Source organism: Panthera uncia, chromosome D2 (assembly GCF_023721935.1).
Source record: "Panthera uncia isolate 11264 chromosome D2, Puncia_PCG_1.0, whole genome shotgun sequence".
In the NCBI taxonomy this organism is placed as follows: domain Eukaryota; kingdom Metazoa; phylum Chordata; class Mammalia; order Carnivora; family Felidae; genus Panthera; species Panthera uncia.
Genome location: NC_064818.1, coordinates 15,498,300 through 15,520,343, shown reverse-complemented (window position 1 = coordinate 15,520,343; position 22,044 = coordinate 15,498,300). Strand labels below are relative to the sequence as shown.

The following is a 22,044-nucleotide window of genomic DNA, read 5'->3' as shown; positions in this document are numbered from 1 at the left end:
TGACCATTCTAGGCCTTACCCTCTGCCCTTACACCTCTCCTACTCCTTCCCACCACTAATCACTCTCAGCTCGTGACTGGAAAAAGAGAAACCATTAGAGGGCAACTCTTACGTGTGTGTGAATGTATGTTTGCACGTGTGTGAGTGCACACTCGCACGCACTCTGCTCTGGTCGCTCTGTGTGAACCGTCCCGACCCCGAATCAAGACCAGCCTCAGCTTTGTGCACAAGATCAGGGCATGACCCTCCCGCGTTTCTGCATACTGTGACTCCCTTCCCAACTAGATCCCTCCATCAACACGGACACCAGCTGTAATCTCTCCCTTCTTCAACGAACAAAATGGTAACGAAACCCTTCCCGTGACACCCCTCCCAGCCCCACCTTCACCCCTCTGCTACCGCACCCTGTTCCATTTCCGTGGACAGCACGATGGTTACTTAGCCCGGTGCTGACGACACAAGAGTTCAGCAGACGTTTGACGGGAATGTGAAATTAGTTAACTTCTTTTGAGGCCTGACCATGCACATGTTGACGTGTAGGGCAGAAGTTGTGAGGTTCATGTAGCTGACTCGGGGGGAATACAACAGCTTGGGGGAGAACAGGCTTTCCAGGAGCAACTGACTCCTTTTAGGTCAGCCCATAAATAGTTGGTACAAATGATAGCTCACTGAACTACAAAATACTAGGCTCTGAAGACTGGGCATCCACAGGGCTCCCCCTCATTTGGTCCCCTTTATTGCAATTCTTGCCTCCTCTTACAGGGATATACATGAGCTGGAGGCCAGAAAACAGAATTAGACCTCAGGAGTCTCTGTTTTCTACTGTTTTCTACTTTGACTGGGGCAGTTATCTTTCCCGAGGGTCTCCATTTTTATTTCTACTGGCTAGAAGGGGTTGATTATGCAAGACAAGAGTTTTGATTGTGGATTCCGATGGATCCCTTTACCTTCCGAAGGTCAGTCTGCAGTTGTCGAAGGATCAATTCCAGCTGATTGACTTTACCGGTCAGTGTTGATGGAGACCGCTCCCTAGGGAAGAAGGATAGAACCAGAAAGACTCAAGGGCACTGAAGTTAAGATGCTGCATTCAGTGTTCTTGTTGGTAAAGTTTTCACTCAAAAAATCATTTCATGTGCTTAGAGCCCAACGAGGAAATACATAAAATTATGTCACATTTGGAAAGTGAACATATCGCTGCTTTGGTGGAAAATTCCTTCTGGGTCTCTGTTGATTTTAAAAAGGGATTCAGAATCTCTGTGGGCATAGATGTTAGTTAAAAAAAAATGAAGTCAAAAGATAAATTATCTAAATCAGTTTAGCCAACTGAGACTAGGTAGACCAGAATGAAGTCCTGGGAACCAAACACAGATTCGATTTCTCCAATTGGTTTTTCTCTGTCAAGAAAATATCATGAACCAAGATGAATGGGCGAGTTAACGGTAACACAAGTTCGTGTGAAAGTTGGAATTAGGTAAAGAATATATATATTCTGTGGGTGATAAACTTGTCACGAATACAGGGAAAGAGATGGTTCAGTCACGTCAGTGGAAGAAGGCACGAGGCCAGGTCAAGGACCAGGGTTCTGGGGGGGAAACGTGCCCTTGGCAGGTCCCCCATGTACAGCCCGGCAGAGGGAGACTGGTCAGAAAGGTAGGAGCCGCCCACAGGGCAGAGCAGTTAATGCGACCAAGAGCCAGCCACCCAGCAGCGGAGGGAGCCCAGTCAGCCCTACTCAGTCCCGTATCTGGATCCTGAAGGACCAGGGGAACACAGAGCAGAAATGGTCTCCTGGGGTTTTGCTGAACCCCTGATGCTCGTGGGCCTGGGGAGCAGAGGGGGAGGGTCCACAGGGGCTCACATACCCAGTTGCATCCATGAAATCTTTGCTGCTGCCTGGGTCTACACATAAAGCCGGTTCCTGTGCGCCTTCCAGGTCCTGCCCGTGTTGCATATCTGTCAGGGTGCAGAAGGATGCCACTCTCTGGTCTGAGAAGGAGACACACGTACACACACACACACACACACACACACAGAAGTTTAGTATAGCTGCAAGGCGATGTTTCTTTGTGGACATGAATTTAGTCACTAACCTACCTACCCCACCCGCCCTGCCCCCCAATCAGTTACTGCCTTGTTTCAAAAAACAAAAAAACAAAGAAAAACAAACTCAGGCAAGCTGCTGACAATCAGAAAGCATCAGGATCGGCTGTCCTTGGGGGCTGTATGGCTTGCGCACATCACAGCCACGGGGACAATTAGCAGATCCTCGATTTGCTAGAGCCAATTTGCTTTCCTCCTTCCACATTCCAAGAAATGCCAAAGCTGCCGGCTGTGCGCATGGAATAACGGCGTCCTCGTCGCGTGATGACCTGGCTGATTAAGAGAACCCAGGAGACGGACCTCTCCTCAAGCTGTCGCCCCGACCAGGGGAGCATGAGACACGGCAGCAGCCAGGACCCATGTCCCCTGGGCGTGCCAACCCTCCGAGCTCAGATAACCATGCAGACGTGCAGACACGTGAAAAATAAAGAGACGGTTACAAAACATCAAGAGCCCGCGGCGAGCCCCGGACAATCACCTAGATAGGACGTGTGGTGACAGAGCAGCCCAAGTTCTTCGTCTGAGTCAAGACCTGAAATAAGATTTAGAATTTCCTATGAACAGTGGTATCTCTAGGCGCCTGACTAGAAGCCCGCATATGACTCAAATACAGCCTGTGCGTGCGTGTATGCGTGCGTACTTGTGCCGAACGGGGAGTTGTGCCCTTGACTGCCAACAATATGCGATGCCAAACAACGTGGTTCAGCATTTCGCGTGCGAAGGTCCTGGCTGGACGCACGCTGTCGTGTACAGTGACGAGAAGCGGGGTGCCTCACACATGCAAATCTAACAGTAAGAAGCTGTGACCATTTGGGGTTTGCTTAAATGACCCACTCTGCAAACGTAAAATAGTGGCGGTGAGGGAGATTAACTGCCTCATCTTTCTAGAAACCATCAGGGGAAGACGCGAGGGGCACAGGGTTTCCAGCGGCCGAAACAAAGGTCAGCGTGACCACTCTGCCTTTTCTCGGCATGGGGCCATTTCTATTCTTGGCACCCCTAACCTCACATGCGATCTTTCCAGAGCTAGGCGGGAAAGGGGACGTCCTATTCTTTGGAAGGGGCACCAGAACTAGCCCGGCTCTGGGGGCTAAACGCTGACCCAAGAGCATCGGTCCAGAAATGCTGAATGCCACGCAGAAAACAGTCCCACATTTGAACAAGGTGGAGGTGAGAAGCAGGAATCTATCTAATTATTCACTTCCTGCATTCCCCGGTGTCTCTTTTCTCGGTGCCTGAGCCCACATATGCATCTACAGTTGGAATCCGAGGGATACAGCAGGTGTATTAGTGCTGTGGTGTCTTTTTCATATGCTTTGATTAATGGCTGAGAAACTGCATTCGGGTCCGTGTCAGGGGCGCTCTGTTCTTAATTTATCCCACCCTGTCTCCCTCCAGCTGCCGGACGAGTCTCCTAATGAGGCTACCTGCCTGTCTGGTTTATGGAGGGTCCTGCACTTCCTGTTAATTAGAAAGGATGGTGGAGGCTGCCAGGGCAGGAAGGAAAGCGAGCTGGATCGCCACGGGCACTGTGCTGGAAGCACCCACCAGGGGCCCGGGCCTCCTGGAAGTGGTGCCAAGGACACAGAGTTCTCTGGCCACGCGTCCCGCTCTCCCACGTCGGATTTCCCAACGCCTGCGGTAGGTACGCAGGTGTCCTTCGACAAACGTTTCTGTAAAGCTTTCAGATTGTCCTCCACGCTTCAGATCTACAAGACGAATCTTCTGTAACTAGGAGTTCCTGGGAGACCGTCGTGTTCCCAGTTTGGTACTGACTGGTAGGGTTTATGCACGTGATGAAATAATGTGTAATTTAATTAAGACTAACAGCACAATCTGGGTATTGCCTACTTCTGCACGTGGCGGGGTGCAGGCAGCAGAGGTGGGGGCAGGAATGATGGGGCGTACTGGCCAGGGGTGAGCAGCTCCAGGGGCGGGGTGGGGAGGGTCCGGGCTGCCACGATGTCCAAGATAACCCCCTCTGTTCTGTGACGATACCAAATAAGGGAATACCTCACACTTTAAAAAAAAAAAAAAAAAAAATCAAGGGCAGATATATTTTGATTCTCCAGTACAATTACTGACAAAAAAGGGATGTCAAAGCAGATAAAGGATTTATTTCTATTACTCTTTAGAAGAGTTCCACGGACTCATCCACATTTTATACAATCCAGTGATAATTCGGTCAGTTTCCATCTTTCTTAATATATTTGAGTCTGCTGGTCACTCCGAAGTATCTGGATGAAAATGTCTTAGCTTGCTTCCTCTATTTTTACCTTAATTGATAAAATACCCACATATTTGACAGAGACAGGACTTGCTGCTGGCAGTCATTCAAACATTCCTTGGGGAGAAATAAGGTCCTACTGGTCAGGAGGCAAGAAGCCAAAAAGGGAGTTTTGCCAGCAATGTAGTTTCACAAAGAGGATTTCATTGTGGATCTGAAAAGCTGGTACGTTGAAATCCAAACAGAATGCTGCTTGATTAAGTCCAGACACTGAACTAACTCTGTAAAATACTTAACCATAGTGACAGTTTCCAGTGGAAGCTTTATTCTCCCACAGCTTCTTTCTGTGATGATGAATATTCAGTAACCAAGTAATTACTGACATTGAACCAAATGGCACAGACCAGACCGTAAGAAGACAGGCGCGGGAGCATGAACTTCATGTAAATGGTTAGCACAGCAGATACAGTCAGCTCAACCTACATACACAGCCTGTTTCTCCTTTTCCTTCCTGTTTGCTGTGCAAGAACATCTGGCTAAGGGGGGTTGGGGGACACTGGGCACGGCTTCCACATGGAACAGTCCATCCCTTTAAATCATCTTTGAAAAGCCTTATTAAAGTGTAGTTTCTTGTTAGTGCACTTGGCACGAAAAAAGAGGATGAACAAACAGTCAGCAAGATATCCCACATCCATCTAGAGCTGAGATGGCAAAACAGTTGCCCGTGAATAACTCCCGTGACCCAGACAGGCTGCCTGCAGCAGCACCGAGGGAACGGCGAGGCCAAGCCCGCATCAGGGAGGGAGGGAGTGATCTGATCCGCTGATCGATTAGTCATGTCTGCTGAGGGCACGAACTAGCAGAAGGGTATACGCACGAGACACAGAGCACACAGGACATGCAAGTATGAGGCTCAGTTCGCCTAAACCTGTTTCCACAAACAATGCTCTTCTAAGACGTCTCTGCGGTAGCTACGAATTACAGAAAAGCTGGGGCTCTGTAGCTATATGCAGGAAATTAAAGGTACTGTCCTCGTAGAAGCTGACTTAACCAGCAACCAGGAAAAGAAAAAAAAAAAAAAGTTACACTGCACTTTTAATAAATACTCTGGTCTAGGCCTTTTGCAGCCTGTTCATGAATGCTGAAAGATCACGGTCTGGAGTCTACCTTTGAGTAATGAACAAAGCAAAGTGTGGGAATTCTTCTCCGTTTCAGATACAACTATTATTATTGGCCTGAAACAGTTCCTTACTTTCTAGATCACTTAAGTCTATTTACTAATATTACATTAACTTTACGTTTTTCATCCAAGTAGTAGTCCTGTTTCTTTTCCATTTTTTTAAACCAATTATGTTACCTCGGGAGTTAGGCGGTATGCCACATTTTGTTTATGCCTGTGCCCCCCTCTTTCTCATAGTGTTCAACTATCAGTAACTTAAGCTATTTTATCAAGTTTTAAGCCGCAGCATCAGAACTGAAACAGTTCTCATTATAAAAATGTGTTCTTATTCTCTTTAAAAACCAAGGGCATATGGAACATAATATACTAAAAACATAAACTTGTATTTTTTTGGGAAATACATTCACGTGGAATATTTCATTCTGATAGCGGGGCCTGATAAATGAGCTGTGTCCCGCATACAGACACTCACACGCACACAACCATGGGCCCATGGAAAGGAAGATGGGCCCATGGAAAGGAACAGCAAAAGGCTGGCATCCAGAGGGGAGTAAAGTCTGGCCTGTTGATGGCGTGTGACTCTGAAATCCAGAGTCTCCTGTCATTCGTTGGTAATTTCACCTTTTAAAGCCTGTTTTCATTTAAAACGTTATCCATTCAACAAATGCTCAAGAAGACACAAACTGACGACTCCTGCTATTTTGGTAAATGAGATCTATTTTAAATTCTAGCACTCTTGAAGAGACTCCCCTTCCGCTGCGTCCCTGCTGGACCCACCGCCAGCTCTTCTGGGTTTGCTCACTTGCCCACACATGAGGGGGGGTGAGATCTAGTCTCTATTACTTCGCGCACCCACGCCTCACATTATTCCAGCTAATGAAGGAATGATGCCCACAACGGCAGTAAGTGACGATCTTACCGTATCACCTAGAGCAGAAATTTCACTTACGAATTCTGACGTGCAAAACATATGTCACATCCCCATCCCCGACAAACACAAGGGCAACACACACACTCCAACAAACTTGCACTGTGACTGCGCCCGTTTTTGGAACTTGACCGTGGCAGGAGGGCTGAATGGGGGGCACGGGCTCACTGCACCTGACCTCACAGGCCTATGAAGGAGATGCCAAATTCTCTGACAGTTGGTCTTATGGGTAGAGTTTGGTGATCTATTTCTAGTAAGCGAGTTCTCAGCAATTAGATTTCTGGTCAAACGGTGGGTCCATTTTTTGGCGCAAGCTACATTCTGTCCTATTGTCTGCACACGAAGGCAGATCGTTTTATAATCTTTGTCATGATGGCGGCTTTGAGTATTCTTCCTCGCTTCCTGGATCGGTGGCCTCAGTTTTCATCTTCCAAAGGTATGAGCTGGTAGCTCATTATCAGTTTACATTTACATGTGTGGCTGAACATTTTTCAAATACTGATTATTTATTTTGTAATTCCACTTTGGTGGACTGTGCGTCCATATGCCTTGACCGTTTGTTTATCAGGGATTTGATGTTTTTTGCTGGCTAGGCCCCTCCATGCACTTGGGATAGTCTGGTTTTACCCATCACGTTTACTACAAATCCCCCCTCCCCCATATTCCCCTGTTTATCTGAATGTTCTCTTTCAAGTTCATAAAAATCTTAATGTTTCAACTCTTTTACCTGGCCATATTATATTTTGTATATTCTCTCATTATCAGTAATTAAAGCATTTGCTTGTTTCTAAAGTGGTAATCTTTACTGTTTCTAGAATTGGCTCTTTTAAATCCTGAACCCAAGTAGTATATATAAATTCCTTTCCCATTTAACTCTAAATTATATTTAGAGTTTTGGTCTGAGCTCTTCCTCTGTCTCCAAAAGGCCTTATTTCTATTTTTTTTTTTTAAATCACTACTATGCTAATTATTATTGATTTACAGCAGACTTTTTTTGTGTGTGGAATATTTTTCATCTATTTCCAACTGGGCGCAATTAAGCTCTTTAAGATAACCTTTAAATACCTGAATTGAAATTGTACTAAATCCACAAATTAACTGAGGAAACTAATTGATTCATCATCCTTACCGTAAGCTTCCTATCCATTCTTATCCTTACATACAGTAGGACTTTTTGGTTATTGAAGTGTCCTTTGCTTTCTTGGATTATAACTCTAATGATGGCTTAATTTCCAAAGAATGTAGAATTTGATCTTACAGATATATCGAAAGTGCCCTTTGTTACTGTTCCGGTGCAAGAGTGTCTGGTCCAGCTACAGACACATGAGTGAAGTCACCTTTAATGCTCCGGTTCTGATCAAGCTCCAGCTGAAGACGGCTGCATGAGCTGAAACCACAGGGAGAAGAACCACTGGCTGAACTAACTAGAAGTCACTGGACATAATAAACCATTATGTCCAGCCATAAATTTGGGGGTGATTTTTATGCAGAAATAGATCACTGAAAAAATTAACAACGCTTTGAAACAAGGTTTATAAAATATGACATATATTTTAAAATATGTTACCTGGTCACTTTGTTTTATAATCTTGGATAATTTCATTTCTAAAATTTGATTTATATATATTGTTTAGCTAAAGTAGAATTAACATACAGTGTTAGATTAGTTTCAGGTATACAATATAATGGTTCAACAATTCTTTCCATTTCTCAGAGCTCATCATGATAACTGTGCTCTTAATCAGAATAATTTATATTTCATATTTTTTTAGATATAGAAGCATATGTAAATATATGTTTTCACCTCCAAAATTTATTCCTTTTTCTTTGCATTGCTCATATAAATGTCAAGTACTTTGCTCCCTAATTAAAGGACACAGTCTCAAAGCATGATCTGGTTTAGTTTCTGGACTGAAGGTACCTGCTTTTTATAAACAGTCCTCCATTAAGTATCATGTCACTCTTTGGAATAAAGGAGATATTCTTTGTTAGGTTTTAAAGGTAGCTCTCAAATCTTAATTTTTATTAGAAATAGGTCTTAATTCTATTAGATAAGCTCTTTTGGGGAAATCGGTATGATAACTTGTAATTATTTCAGCCACTATAACTTTTTATAATTAAAAGTTTGTCTTTTATTAAACCAGCTCAACTCTTGCCAATAACAATGAATAATCTCTTCAATCTCCTACTGAGTTTCATCTAAGCTTGACATCACTATTAATGACTGAGATTGTCTTTTGATTTTCTTTTCTTGCGTGTTATCAGGAAAGAATCCTATTATGCAATTATTGGGCTGCTTCTGAATTTCAAGGAAAATTTATACAGGGATATCATTATTCCTTGAAGCTTTGAAAACAATTAACTCTAAACGTATTAGTTTCAGGTGACATTTGGGATTTGATATTCTTAGATAACTTTTCAGTGCCCTCTATATTTGGGCCTTTTATGGTTTCTTAGGCTCCCTCCCCCGTTTTCTTGCAAGAAATACCCAATTATCTTATTTATCAAATTTCTTCCTATATAACCCTGACATTCATTAATAATTTTTCTATTTCTCTTATGTATTGGTGAATACTAATTTCTCTTCCCAGTTCTAGAAAGTACAGAGTTCATTTATACTTTCCATTTTTTGATCAAATTTGTGTTGCTTTATCAATATTTGAAGAAAATTAATCACTGACTTTACTTATAAATTGCACTGAAAATTCATTTGCCAGTTTACCAAAAAATCTATTTGATTTCTTTCTTTGTTTGCTTTCACAGCTTTTGTAGAATCTTTTTGTTTTTCATTTTTTTATTTTTTATTTTATTTTTTTTAACGTTTATTTATTTTTGAGACAGAGAGAGACAGAGCATGAACAGGGGAGGGGCAGAGAGAGGGAGACACAGAATCTGAAACAGGCTCCAGGCTCTGAGCTGTCAGCACAGAGCTTGACTCGGGGCTCGAACTCACAGACTGTAAGATCATGACCTGAGCCGAAGTCGGACGCTTAACCGACTGAGCCACCCAGGCGCCCCTGTAGAATCTTTTTGAAGCACAGTTAAGTTGGTTAATTTTCATGTGTTCCCCCCCCCCCATTTAAACAAATGTTTCTGAAAACAGTGCATTTTTGTTTAAGGACTGTTCTCTGGCTGCAGTCCAAAGATTTTAATAGGTAGTATCTTTGTATCATCACTCACTAAAAAAAGGAAAAAAATGGCCTCATATTCCTGAATTCTTCCTAGAATAATTATTATGAATTACATCAAGAGTCTAACAAATGCTTAGAATTTTTTGTTTGTGTTTTGCTTCTCAGTTTTCTTATTTAATTCTATTTTCATTACCTTGTGGTCAGAAAGGTGGTATGGAAACGCTCCTCATCGTTGGAGACGCCCCACTCATAGTCACAGGGTATACGTTATGTTCTCTGTACGAACAGAGTGTCAATATATTTCAGCAACGATGATCGAGACAGATATTTTGGTGCCTCTGCTCTACTGTTGCATGACATAGTAAAAGATCTAAGTTCTTACACTCCTGGGTCCAGTGTCAAGTTTAGCTGGTCAGCAAAGTATAACACATCACACGGCAAGTTTGGAAGATAAAACAGGTAGATCGCTGGGAGAGAGGTGTCTCTGCTTGCACGAATCACATGGGTGGATTCTATGAGGGTCATGGTATTAAGTAGGCAGACGCATTCCATTTTTTTTTTAAAGCCCGTTTTGAGACGTGTTGACTGCTCACGTCCATGGATGGGCACAGCATTATTCCAGAGCATTCTGAGCTCAGTAAGGAATGTTGAACTGCCTTTATTAGTTTGTAGCAATTAAACAGATGCATAGGGGATTTTCTGGACTATCTTTATCATGTGTAGTCTAGCTCAGAAAGGGCTCTGGGAACTGGTATGAGAAAGATCAAGTAACAGGCAGGGCAAGTGGGTTATCTCGGTGAAGACATTTCTCTTTAAAGGGCTGAGGTGATGGATGACACCCACTCGCCACCATGCCAGCGTTGTCGGAGTGACACTGACACGAGACGATCTGATTAGCAAATGTCTGGAGCTGCAAATTCCCAGCTGACTTCTCCTAAGCTGCCTGTGGTCTCAAGGCGGCGTGCTGTGGTCCGCTGCCCTACAGAGTAGCACCGAGAATTCCTCTAATTTTGATTTGTAAGCTTTTGGAAACTTCGGAAAGGTCAGACGACCGAAGTCCGCTCCCCTGGCAGGCAGAACCCCACACTCGTCCTGTTTGGCTCTGATGCCAATGCACGTGAGGTGTTGGCTCTCTGGGGTTTCCACGTCATGCTTTTTCTCTTTTGTCTGTGGGCACCAACTCCCACCTAGACCCTAACTTCGGCTCACAACCACTCTCTGATGGACAGACCTGAACTGCCGAAGTGGGGGGTTTAAGACTGTCAGAAGCCTTACGCGTTCATTTTCTGGTCAAGAAGACTGAATGCAGCCCCATGCAAATAATCAGGTACTTCTGAGGATTACTGCCGAACATTCGGTGTCGGCCCGTAGTGTGGTATTGTGGTAGTTAAGGGACTTGTCCAAAGGCCCACAGCCCAGCAGCTGAGCTGTGACTGTGACCAGAGTCCCTGGGTGGACACCTTCGTCACTGCTGCACGTGCCATTTTGGTTTCTGCACTTCCCGCTCTTAGCCCCTCTCCTTCAAAGATCTGTTTCACAGCAGTGCTTTCATTCTTGAGGAGGTGGAAGGGAACCAAGCAAAGATACAAACGGGGGGTGGCGAGTAGATACACAGATAGGCTGATAAATATTTTACATCTCAAAAATGAGCATAAAATGCAAAAGGGTCTTCAGAGGTCAAAAACGATGCCACGAGTAGGTATACAGCTCAAGTATCCTGTGCGTTGGGTACCTATCTTCCGGTACTAGCTTTTCTCATTCAGTTATCTCGCCGTGTGCTTGATAAATAAAGATAAGATACATAAAACAAGCAGCCTTCCCTTGAGAAACTCATCACCTAGTAAGAAGATACAGACAAGTGAATAAAGCAGAATTCAGCGCGGTAAGTACCGTGCAAATATTTACGCAGCCGAGAATAACGCAGCGGACAGAATAGATGTTCTCATATTCTCCCGGGGGGCAGTGAGACAGCACAGCGTGCAAAGAACGGGCCAGAGAAAATGCTGTTACCTGCTGCCTGGGCTGCTCTGGACAGCGCTCCTGCCCCTTGGGGCTAGGTCGCATCTAGGTCAGCGTTGGAAGCACAGGAAGTAACTGGGCCGAGGGCCTGGGGTTCTATAACCAACTTCGGGTAATGTCAGGGAACGAAGGCTGCATCGCGGAGCAGACGGGCACTCTGAGGTTTCCGCACGGAATTGAGTACTTTGCAAGGCAGTGAACCCAAGACTCTCACTCCTATTAAGGGAGCAGGAAGAGCCTGTTCAATTTGCAGAAACTTCCTAACAGAGTTTCTCTCTGCTTATCTACTGGAGCTAAACGCCCCTGGTGTCTGAATTAGCCTCCACGAAGCCTTCCCCTTCCCCGTCGCCGCTGGAACTTAGGACCAGAGACACCGATCCCGATCATCTAGAACAGATCCCTCGGCAGGGCCAGCTTGTGCAGAGTGAGGGGCAGGGCAGGCAGCAACTCCCACCTCAGGCAGCACCCTGACCTGGCAGCACACCAGTCGCTTCTGGGAAAGGAACGTGCTTTTGTGTCCCCAAGCCTGGACGTGCGGTGGGGGTAGAGACCAAGCAGGTGAGTGGACGGGGAGAGGGAGAGAAGAGATGGGTTGCTCAGGCGGCTGCAGATTCCCCTGGCCCCCTCCCCCCCGTGGGGGTGGCCACACGTGACCCTCCGCCGGGATTTGCAGACAGGCCACCTCCCCGGTCACTTCTACCAGTCCCCCAGGGGCAGCGGTCATCATAGAAGGGCAGCGCCAGCAAATGGCACAGGTCACAATCCCGGGTCATGGGAGCAGTTTCAACTTCCAAAATTCCCGTGGGCGTGGCGGCTGGAAAGGCCCTCAGAGATGGGCATGTCCGTTGTGTCAGGGACATGCTGTTGGAGGAGGAAGACGGGCGGGGCTGGGGCCCGTCACACTGCGTGTACACCAAGCCGCCAGACTCCTCAGGCTGTGCCCATCCCACCGAACCAGGCAGCCGCGGCCTCTGGAGGCCCTTCCTCTCCATCTCCCCTCGTGACGCTCGCAGGGAAGAATCCGGGTCCTACAGACTCACCTCCACATTTCAGGTAGGAAGAGAGGTCAGAGAGGGGAAGTGACTCGTCCCAGATCAGGGCTGGCACCTGATCTGGATGGCGGGTTTGGGATCCTTTGTCCGGTGCTCATTTCACGAAATGGCACGGTCTCCCTGACGAAACGCCCTTAGTCACAGCTCAAGCCTTCCCCTGCGCGTTTTCATCCACAAAGATGTGCAAAGCATCCAAAACGTTAACCCAGACCAATTCGAAAAGCAGACGCGTTCCCTATGTTGCCGCCCCAGGCCCTGGAGGCCCTGAGTCTTTTTACCTTCAAATGCCCGTGCAGCGTCCACGAGGTGGGACCAATCTAAACCCGTGGCCGTGTCCGGGAGGGGCATCAGGCCAGGATCTGCGCACTTGGACTTATCCGATAAGGACCCATCGGAGAACCAGAACTCATCTAAACGGGAACAAAACCAGAGCGTCAGTCGGGTGGCAGTGCAGGGCCCGGGCGGCCCCTCCAAGGGGCCAGGGAACTTCTTCCAACAGACCTCCGGCCCCCAGGACAAAAGGAGACAGTGTGGTGCCGTCGCCCCCAAAACACACAGCTGGAGAAACGGAGGTCTGCAGGAAAGCCATGACCTACAGGCTCACTTAGAGGTCGGCCGGCAACGCCCCAGGGTGGGAGGGTTTTAGAATGGATCGATTCTGATGGTACAGTATCGGAATCTCACGGTTTTCTTCCAGGGCAGGGCTTTCCCCGAGGACATCCATCCGAGTCTGACTGTCTGCAGTACGGATTCCTGCTTTCTTCAGGGGTTACTTCCCCCTTTCAAGTGTTGCAAGCTTCTACTGTAAACAAGGTTCGGCACACTCTCTCTCTAGCCTGATTGATGGCTTAAGAAGCTTCCTGAAGAACACGGTTATGTAAGCTGAGCACCGCAAGTTCAAGATGCCCCAAATATCAGCTGGTTATAAAAAGGCAGGAAGACGAACCCTGTCTTCATTGTTCACAGGCAAGGAAGAGAAGGGACAGTTACAGTCTCTTTCAGCCTACGCACAAAAATGGGACTGGGGCTGCTCTGCGGACTTAATGAGGTGGCTTGATCCCCGGCAAAACCAGAAACCCCTTGCCGTCCAGCATAGGTTTGCCTTCCTCTGTACACATGGACCTTTTAGGTTTCTTTTTCTTTTCCACCTGTCATCACGGGACTTGAAGTGTTTATGTCATGGATAATACTAGTTGTTAGAACTCACTACGCATCTGAGGACAAATTTTTTTTCTTTTTTGAGAGAGAGAGAGAGAGAGAGACAGCCTGAGTGGGGGAGGGGTGGAGAGACGGGGAGAGAGAGAGAGACAGAGAGAATCCCAGGCAGGGTTCCTGTGCTATTCGAGTGGGAGCCTGATGCAGGGCTCGAACTCACAAACCCTGAGATCACGACCTGAGCTGACATCAAGAGTCAGGCACTTGACTGACTGAGCCACCCCGGCAACCCTGAGGACAGATTTTTCAAAGGCTTAAACTGGACTTTCTTGGACATGTCGTTTCTGAACCTGCCCCAAACGTTGCATGCAGCTGCTTGTGAACACATCTGCCTAATGAGACCAATCAAAATAATGACCACCTGGTTGTCTGAGCCTGCAATTAAGTTAAGTAAGGGGCATAATTAACCCAATGCACCTGTAATTTTTGTTCCCACACCCTTTGGGGTAGCTGTGAAATGCTGGCATCTGGACAGAGAGAGAGCACGGTGGTGTTTGACCTTGAAGGGCACTCACGGTCCTTTTGCCCTCTTGACGCCTTCACATGACCTCTCAACCCACCCCCACCCGGGGCGGGGTGGCCAATCAAACCCCTCTATTTTCAGCACTACCACGTTTAGCCGCGGGGATATTCCAACGACCCGGTCCCAGCCTCCACCGCGAAGGGAGCCCAGTTGCGGAGCGCTCACAGCTCCCTCCTCTCCTGACCTGGTTCTCGGGAACCCAGGAAGACAGAGGTGGGGAGAGGCTGGGCTGAAGCCCCCTCGCAGACCTCAGGCCTTTTAGGGTTAAGGTTCAACCCCCGAGGCAGAAAGGTAAGGAAGCCCCTGGATTTTCCATCACTTGCCAATCACTTTGTCTCTCAAACACATTGGCTCCTTTGCTTAAAGCAGGCTTTCCAAAGCCAAGTGTGGAGGAATTATTTGACTCGGTGGCAATTACTTTTGTCGCTGATTCGCATGGGACCAGAGTTCTTCAGGAATGAGGTTAAGAGTGTGGCAGCGCGGGGAAGGGAGCACCAGGCAGGCTGGAACCTGTGTGCCCCGGGGCGCTCTCCCTCCAACCCCCGCCTCTCCTTCCCTCTTGGGAGAGGAAACACCAGGAACTGGAAAATGATTCAGGTAAGTGAACATCTCGACAGAAAGTACACTCTGATAGTCGTGTTTTACTAACAAATGTCAACCTGAGGATTTTCTCTGCCTTTATAGAGAAACAATCCTTCCCCTGAGCTTCTGGCCCTGGAAAGCCCAGAATCAGGCCCAACACACGCTGCGTGTGCAGTCGCCCTTCTTCCCTGCTGGCACCAGGCAATAGCATCCTTTCTGGCTCTGACAGGAGCCACGTGAAGAGAGAGGCAGAATGCAGGCTGGTTGGGGCACTAGGCGAACGTCCCTGTACCCCCCACCCCGCCCCCACCACTTGTCCCTCCAGCATTTCTGAGCTCAAAAAGCTACCTTCCCCAGACACCCACGGAGCACTGACCATCGGGGGGACCTGACAGTCTTGGGTCAAAGATGAATGCTTTGACTATTCCTGAGTGCCCTAAGATCCCACAATACGTGGCCATCTGTAATTAAGCCAAGGCACAAATCTGAATCCTGGTGGCCAGGAAACCAAAGCTGAGAGGGAGGGAGGGAGGGAGGGAGGGACGGACGACGGAGGGAGTGAGGGGCCCCAGCAGGACTGGTCCACCTGCTCTGTAGGTGTGCTCGCTGCCCTGGACACAAGTCACGCAGAAGCCGCATGCCAAGCCCGTGAGGACTCCAGGATCTGGGAATGTCCCGAGGCGTAAGTTTCACAACCAGAGGCAAGCCTCGGGCGTGCTAACTTCCTCCAACTTTTATGGAGATGCAGGGGGCAAAAGGAGGGAAATGCGATTTGTGAGATTTCTTTTTTATTACAAGCTAGTATTCCCTCTTCCCCAGGTGTGAATGAAACTTTTGTGTTTATTTGACACCATAGGGCTGGCAAAGACGGTCAGTGGATTAGGAAGGCTTCTTTCCCCCAGGATTTATTGGAGCCTAGTTAGCCATGTATCTATGACGTGTCATCATTTCTCAGCACGCAGGAAGGTCCCAGGGTCACCGACACTCACCTTAAACGGAGTAAGAGCGTCTAAATTCTCCGAGTTCTCAAAATGAAAAGCACCTCAATTTCTTTTCAATTGCTTGGAAGATCATATAATTGGCAAAACATAAATTTTATTTATTTATTTTTTTGGTCTGAGATTCCGAATCACCAAAAATCCTTTAGAACGTTCTTGCTGGATGTGAGGTTATCACTACTGCCATCACCTAGATGATGCTTACCCAGCATCTCCTATGTTCCAGGCACCAGCAGGTACTATAGGACCAGGAAGACACAGCTTCCGCCCTTGAGGAGCCCGGTCAGCAAGCAGGTGAATGCTGCTGGTGCTGGTCCAGTGGGGGTTTGGGGAAGGTGCACACCACGGTGGCTGTGACTAGGTTGTTTCCGGAGTCTTACAGATGCGGAAGAAAAGGCACCCCCTGTCTTTGTTATTTCCAAAGCTCGTGTGACGTCAGGAGTGCACCCTGCTCTTTCAGCCAATTCAAAGGAGAAAGTGGCTCGGGGAGTCTGAAAGATGGCTAATGTCTAGGCATGGACGCCTGGCCCCTGCTCTCCGGCCTGGACACTGATGTCATGACTTCCTGTTTGTTTATCCACAACCGGAAGGCACAATGACCGTCTGTATCAGGGGTGCCTTTGTTTGTTGTTATAAATGCTGAGGAGTCCTCCTGATGGTCAGACAGCTGAGGTTTGGGCAGTTCCTCTCGAAACACCACTGAATGTTTATTACAGGGGAGACTGGGAACCTTTGAGAAAGACAAAGCAGCGCCCTTGTGGATCAGCCAGACCCCCTGCCTCTGATGGCCCACGGACACGTTCTGCAATGCCAACTGTGGCCAGGGCCATCTTCTGCCTGTAAGCAGCTCTTACCACCTGCACTCCACACACTGGGCCTATGCCTGGGTCTGTAGCATCATGCGGGCGTACTGAATTACCGAGAAAATACTCATTTGACTTATTCTAAACTGCCCCCTTCTTGAAGCTTCAAGGGGCATCCTTTGGGAGGTGCTAGGTCAAAACTCCAGGATCTGGAAACATGCATAAGTTAGTACTCTTTTCTTATCTTCTGAAACTTAACTCTTGTGAGTCTATGCTCATACGAAGATTTCTCCCATTCCTTGGAGAGTTTTGATCTCCATAAAACAAAAAACAAAAAAGAGGGATTCTCACAAAAGACCCCGAATAGCCAAAGCAGTCTTGAAAAAGAAAAACAAAGATGGGGGCATCGCGATTCCAGACTTCAAGTTATAGTACAAAGCTGTACTGATCAAAACAGTATGGTACACACACACACACACACACACACACACACACACCCCAATGGAACAGAATAGAAAGCCCAGAGATAAACGTACAACTATATGGTCAATAAATCTTTGACAAAGGAGGCAAAAATGTGTAATGGGAAAAAGTCTCTTCGACAAATGGTGTTGGGAAAACCGGACAGTGACATGCCGAAGGAGGAAACCGTATGACCTTCTTACACCATGCACAAAAATAAACTCAAAATGAATGAAGGGACTAAATGTGAGACTCGAAACGATAAAAATCCTAGAAGAGAGCACGGGCAGTAATATCTCTGACATCAGCCGTACAACATTTTTCTATACAGGTCTCCTGAGACAAGGGAAACAAAAGGAGAAATAAAGAATCGGGACCATACTGGCACAAAAAGCTTCTGCTTTTTGGAAAGTCAATAAAACAAAAAGACAACCTACCAAATGGAAGAAGATGTTTGTAAATAACATTTCTGATAAAGGATCAGTATCCAAAACCTGCGAAGAACTTACACAACACCAAAAAAAAAGAAAAAAAAAAAAAGAAAGAAAGAAAAAAAGAAAAGAAAACCCAAATAATCCAATTAAAAACTGGGCACAAGACATGAACAGACATTTCTCCAAAGAAGACATAGAGATGGCCAAAGGATACGTGAAAAGATGCTCAACATCACTGATCATCAGGGAAATGCAAATCAAAACCACAATGAGGTATCATCTCACACCTGTCAGAATGGCTAATATCAAAAAGAAATAAATGCTGGCGAGGATGTGGAGAAAAAGGAGCCCTCCTGCACTGCCGGTGGGAATGCAAACTGGTGAAGCCATGGTGGGAAACAGTGTGGAGGTGCCTCAAAAAATTAAAAATAAAATGTCCATATGATCCAGTATTTACCTGAAGAATACAAAAACACTAATTCGAAGGGATACATGCACTCCGATGTTTACAGAAGCATTATTTACAACAGCCAAGGTACGGAAGCAGCCCTACACTGAATAAAGCCAGGTGCCCACTGGTCAAGGAGGAAACAGATACTGGGCACATTTATCAATATCATTGGTTATCTGGCCTGTGAATCATGCATCCAAATGGCCATTCCCCATTTTTTTCTATGTGGGCCACAAAAGAAATTTTGTTCTGGAATCCAATAATAATGAAAACAAAGACCCTAAATGCAACACAGAAGCATTTCAGAAACAGTTTCAATTGCTTCATCAGGCCGTATTTTTACGCCTCCAAGTTGAAGACCTAATGATCTAGCACGTTTCAGGGACTTCACAGGAAATCTACATGAATCATGACATGAATCACATCCAAAATGTGTTTGTGAGGGACTGGTCTCACAAGGTTGAATCAAGATCTTGATCTCCAGAGAAGAAAGAGTCTGAGACAGGTTCAAATGTGGGACAGGTACTAGCTAAAAATATCTGAACGAGAAGCCTGTGACTATAATAATAATTACCCGTGGAAAAGCTCCAGCGACATTTGCTGTAAAGAGACAAACTTGCTGACCAGTCTCCATTAGTGACAGATTCTCTCTGTGAGGATCCGTGGTGGGGACGCTCCAGTTTTAAAGCTTACCCGAAGCACATGCACGCCTTCTGAGTTTCTGCCTACCTCTTTCTACGTGGCTTCTAGAAGCTCGACGGAATGAACCTCCCCTCCAAGCTTTCACATGAAGCTAAGTCTCTGGGACTAAGAGAAAACAACTGGACAACCTCAATTCGTCCTCATTCCTCTCTTCAGACATCCGTTGTTCCGGTTCTGAACTACTCTCAGAGAGTGGGCTCTTCTTACAGAGGTTCTGCCGAGCGACCAGAAACCACAGAAAGTGAAGAATGACAAAAATCTGTGGATTCAAAAGGAACGACCACACAGGTTCAGTGCGGGTGTCAGACACGTTAGCACAAATTACTTCTAGCTCCCTTATCCACATCGTGTCATTTCACTCACAGAACCGACAGAACCTTTTCTGAGTAGTTCTACAGGAAACTGAAGTCGCGTTGCCAAATCAGGTTTCAACAGAGAAGAGCCAGCGGCAAGGACCACGCTCACTGCTTTTCCCAGAGAAACGACCAGTGAAGACAGGTAAGGCAGTTTTGCACTTGAATCGTGAACAACTAATGTACCCTGCCTGTTTCCTACTTGCGCCTTTATACTTTGCAAATACTAAAAAAGGATGCATTTCTTCAGTAGGTGGACAGAGAGAGAAGCTGTGGTACATCCAGACAATGGAATATTATCTAGTGCTGAAGAGAAAGAAACTGTCAAGCCGTGAAAAGACACGGAGTTCTCCTGAAAAAGCTACATACTGTATGATTCTAAGTATATGACATTTTGGAAAAGACAAAACAAGGGAGACGGTGAAAAGATCAGTGGTTGGCATACTGCAGTGGTGGGTACATGTCATCTGACACTGTCCAGACCCACAGCATGTATGGCATGGAGACTGAATCCTAATGTAAGCAAACGATGGACTCTGGTTCATGACGATGTATCAATGCAGGTGCACGGATTGTAGCAAATGTACCCTGGGTGAGAGACGTTGATCGCCAGGGAGGCTGTGCATGTGTGGGGGCAGGGGTATCTGGGAACTCCCTGTGCCTTCTGCTAAATTTTGCTGTGAACCTAGAACTGCTCTTAAAAAAAAAAAATTTTTTTTCATTAAAAAAAAAAGTTAAAAAAAAAAAGTATCTTTCACAATGGAAGCAGTGAAGGGTGAATATAAGAATTACATCGACGCACAGGCCACAGATTTCATGACCACACATCAAGCATTAGAAATGAAAGAAATAACATCTGCGAGAAAACAGTCTTACTGATTTTATGCACGCTTTCAAGAGGACGTTAAATTTACCTATTTACAAAAAAGGAAAAACATTTAGAGAAATATTAGGTTATTAGAATATGTCTGACCTTTCATAGGGTTATCAAGAAGGAGTTTAAAGGTTTCTTCAATTTAGGCAAATTGACTCATTATAGCAGGCAGGATATTATGTTACTTAAAGAAGTAGATTAAGGATTTTATGAGACAAGGTTCATTTCCAATTATGTTCAACATTAGAAGAAGCACTATTAGAACTTTTATTTCATTTAGCCTGAGATTTCCACACATATTATGAAGTTCAAATTGGTTCTAAAGATAATGCTTTTTATGAAATAAAAAAAAACGGATAATGAATGTAGTTCTGATTAAATCCTTAATCATCCTGTACACTAGAAATTAAATTCTGAAAAAGGAAACAAAGCCAGAGTAAAAAAAAATTAGCACCCTTAAACGCTGACACCACGTAAAAGTCAAAGATTTTAAGATCTGAAGGAAAATCGTGTAGAAATTACCCAGTCAGTGTGTGACCCGTAAACTGGAGTAAACCGGACACAGAGCGCATGAATGATGAACACAGGGTCATTCCACCACCCACGGGGAAAGTCAGGTTGAAGACCCACGGCTCCCGTGCCCATCTCCCACCTTGCCCATCCCCTGGTGTTCAATGTCAGGGACGGAGGGAAACCAAACCTTCCTCCTTGCTTGCTGCCCAATGGAAAATCTACCTCCCGTGCCACTTTTGCCTTTATAAAATCAGGTCTTAGGTATTTTTTTCTTATACACACACATACATCTTTTATTTATATAGTCATGACTCAATAAAAAATGTTGAATATGGGCTTTTCAATATTCTTCAACACTCGCGGCACTGCTTAACTTCTAAAAAGTATCCACTCTGATGCCTGTATCACATTGAAAAATTTTTTTTTAAAAAAAGGAAAGAAAAGCAGACGCACCAAATAATATGTGTCTTAAAAAAGAAACCTAACCCCTCCCAAATCTCTACGGGGGCACAACCCGAAGGGCCCCCGCGTACGGAAGTTCAGCCCCCGCATACTTACTTCTCAGGCTCCCCAAGCTGGGCGCGGGGTGGGTGCGGGGGGGCAGCGTGCTGTGGTAGGGTGGGGTGGTGCTGAACAGAATGTCGTTGGGCAGGGCTTGGTCAAGTATTGAGCTTCGCGAACTGCCAAAGGAAGACCCCCTCCGATTGCTGCAGATGCTCTCATCCGAGAGGGTGCGGTAGAGTGAGCGTCTTGGAGACAGGTTCCCATAGAACGAAAACTAGGGTGGGGGGGAGAAGGGGGAAGACAGACACAAAAGAGTTGAAAGCATGGAATTTCTCTGACTAAATCCAGCAATACAAGTACCACCGTGATAGCATCTGAGTTCTCCCTAGGCAGGCAGGCAGGCATCAACCGTTAGCTCAGGAATGCTAAACCAGGCACGTGGGTCATCTAGGCAAACACACCAGGGCTCTGGGGCTGTTACTGGATTTGAATGTTTTCCTCCTTTGACATTCTGTGAACTACTATCATGAATTAGACAAGGGCAGCTTTATTAATTCTGAAATGTTAAATGGAACCTCCATAACCTTATAACACCGCCAGGTCCTGGAAATCTAGAAGGTTGCCATTTCGGGCACAGTTACGCAAAAGCACACATAGCGTGGGCTTGATCTTAATTTGAAATGACTACGTTTTAATATCAGGCAATTTCTGTATCAATCCACTGCAATGTGAGGTTCAATCTCATCCAAAAAAAAAAATAAAATAAAACCAATTTTGAACACTGAGGCTCTCTAGGCCACACAAGCAGGTTCAAGAAGCAGTGGTTATCAGTCCAGTAAAATCTTGTCTACTTAAAAGTGATCACCCACAGAGGTCTACTATAATTGTTGAAAATGGAGTTATGGTAATCGATTATTACCGGATTTAAGGGAACCACTGAAATTATTGTGTTAACTCGCAGACAGGGTCGGGAGAATTCTTACTCAAGAAGCA

The 22,044-nt window shown here is 46.0% G+C and overlaps 1 protein-coding gene across 4 annotated transcripts in view; it reads right to left on the bottom strand.

Moving 5' to 3' along the window:
* Positions 1 to 22,044, bottom strand: part of SIPA1L2 (signal induced proliferation associated 1 like 2) — a 107,948-nt gene that overhangs the window by 2,232 nt on the left and 83,672 nt on the right. The window contains exons 16-20 of one of the 4 annotated variants that reach the window (XM_049644997.1): positions 21,106 to 21,325; positions 12,916 to 13,047; positions 2,579 to 2,632; positions 1,863 to 1,986; positions 948 to 1,029 (exon numbers count right to left, since the gene is read on the bottom strand). In XM_049644997.1, coding sequence (XP_049500954.1) covers positions 948 to 1,029; positions 1,863 to 1,986; positions 2,579 to 2,632; positions 12,916 to 13,047; positions 21,106 to 21,325 — 612 coding nt within the window. Of the gene's footprint in view, positions 1 to 947; positions 1,030 to 1,862; positions 1,987 to 2,578; positions 2,633 to 12,915; positions 13,048 to 19,885; positions 20,947 to 21,105; positions 21,326 to 22,044 lie in introns of those variants that run through there. The other 3 variants (XM_049644998.1, XM_049644999.1, XM_049645000.1) reach the window with 3 other exon arrangements.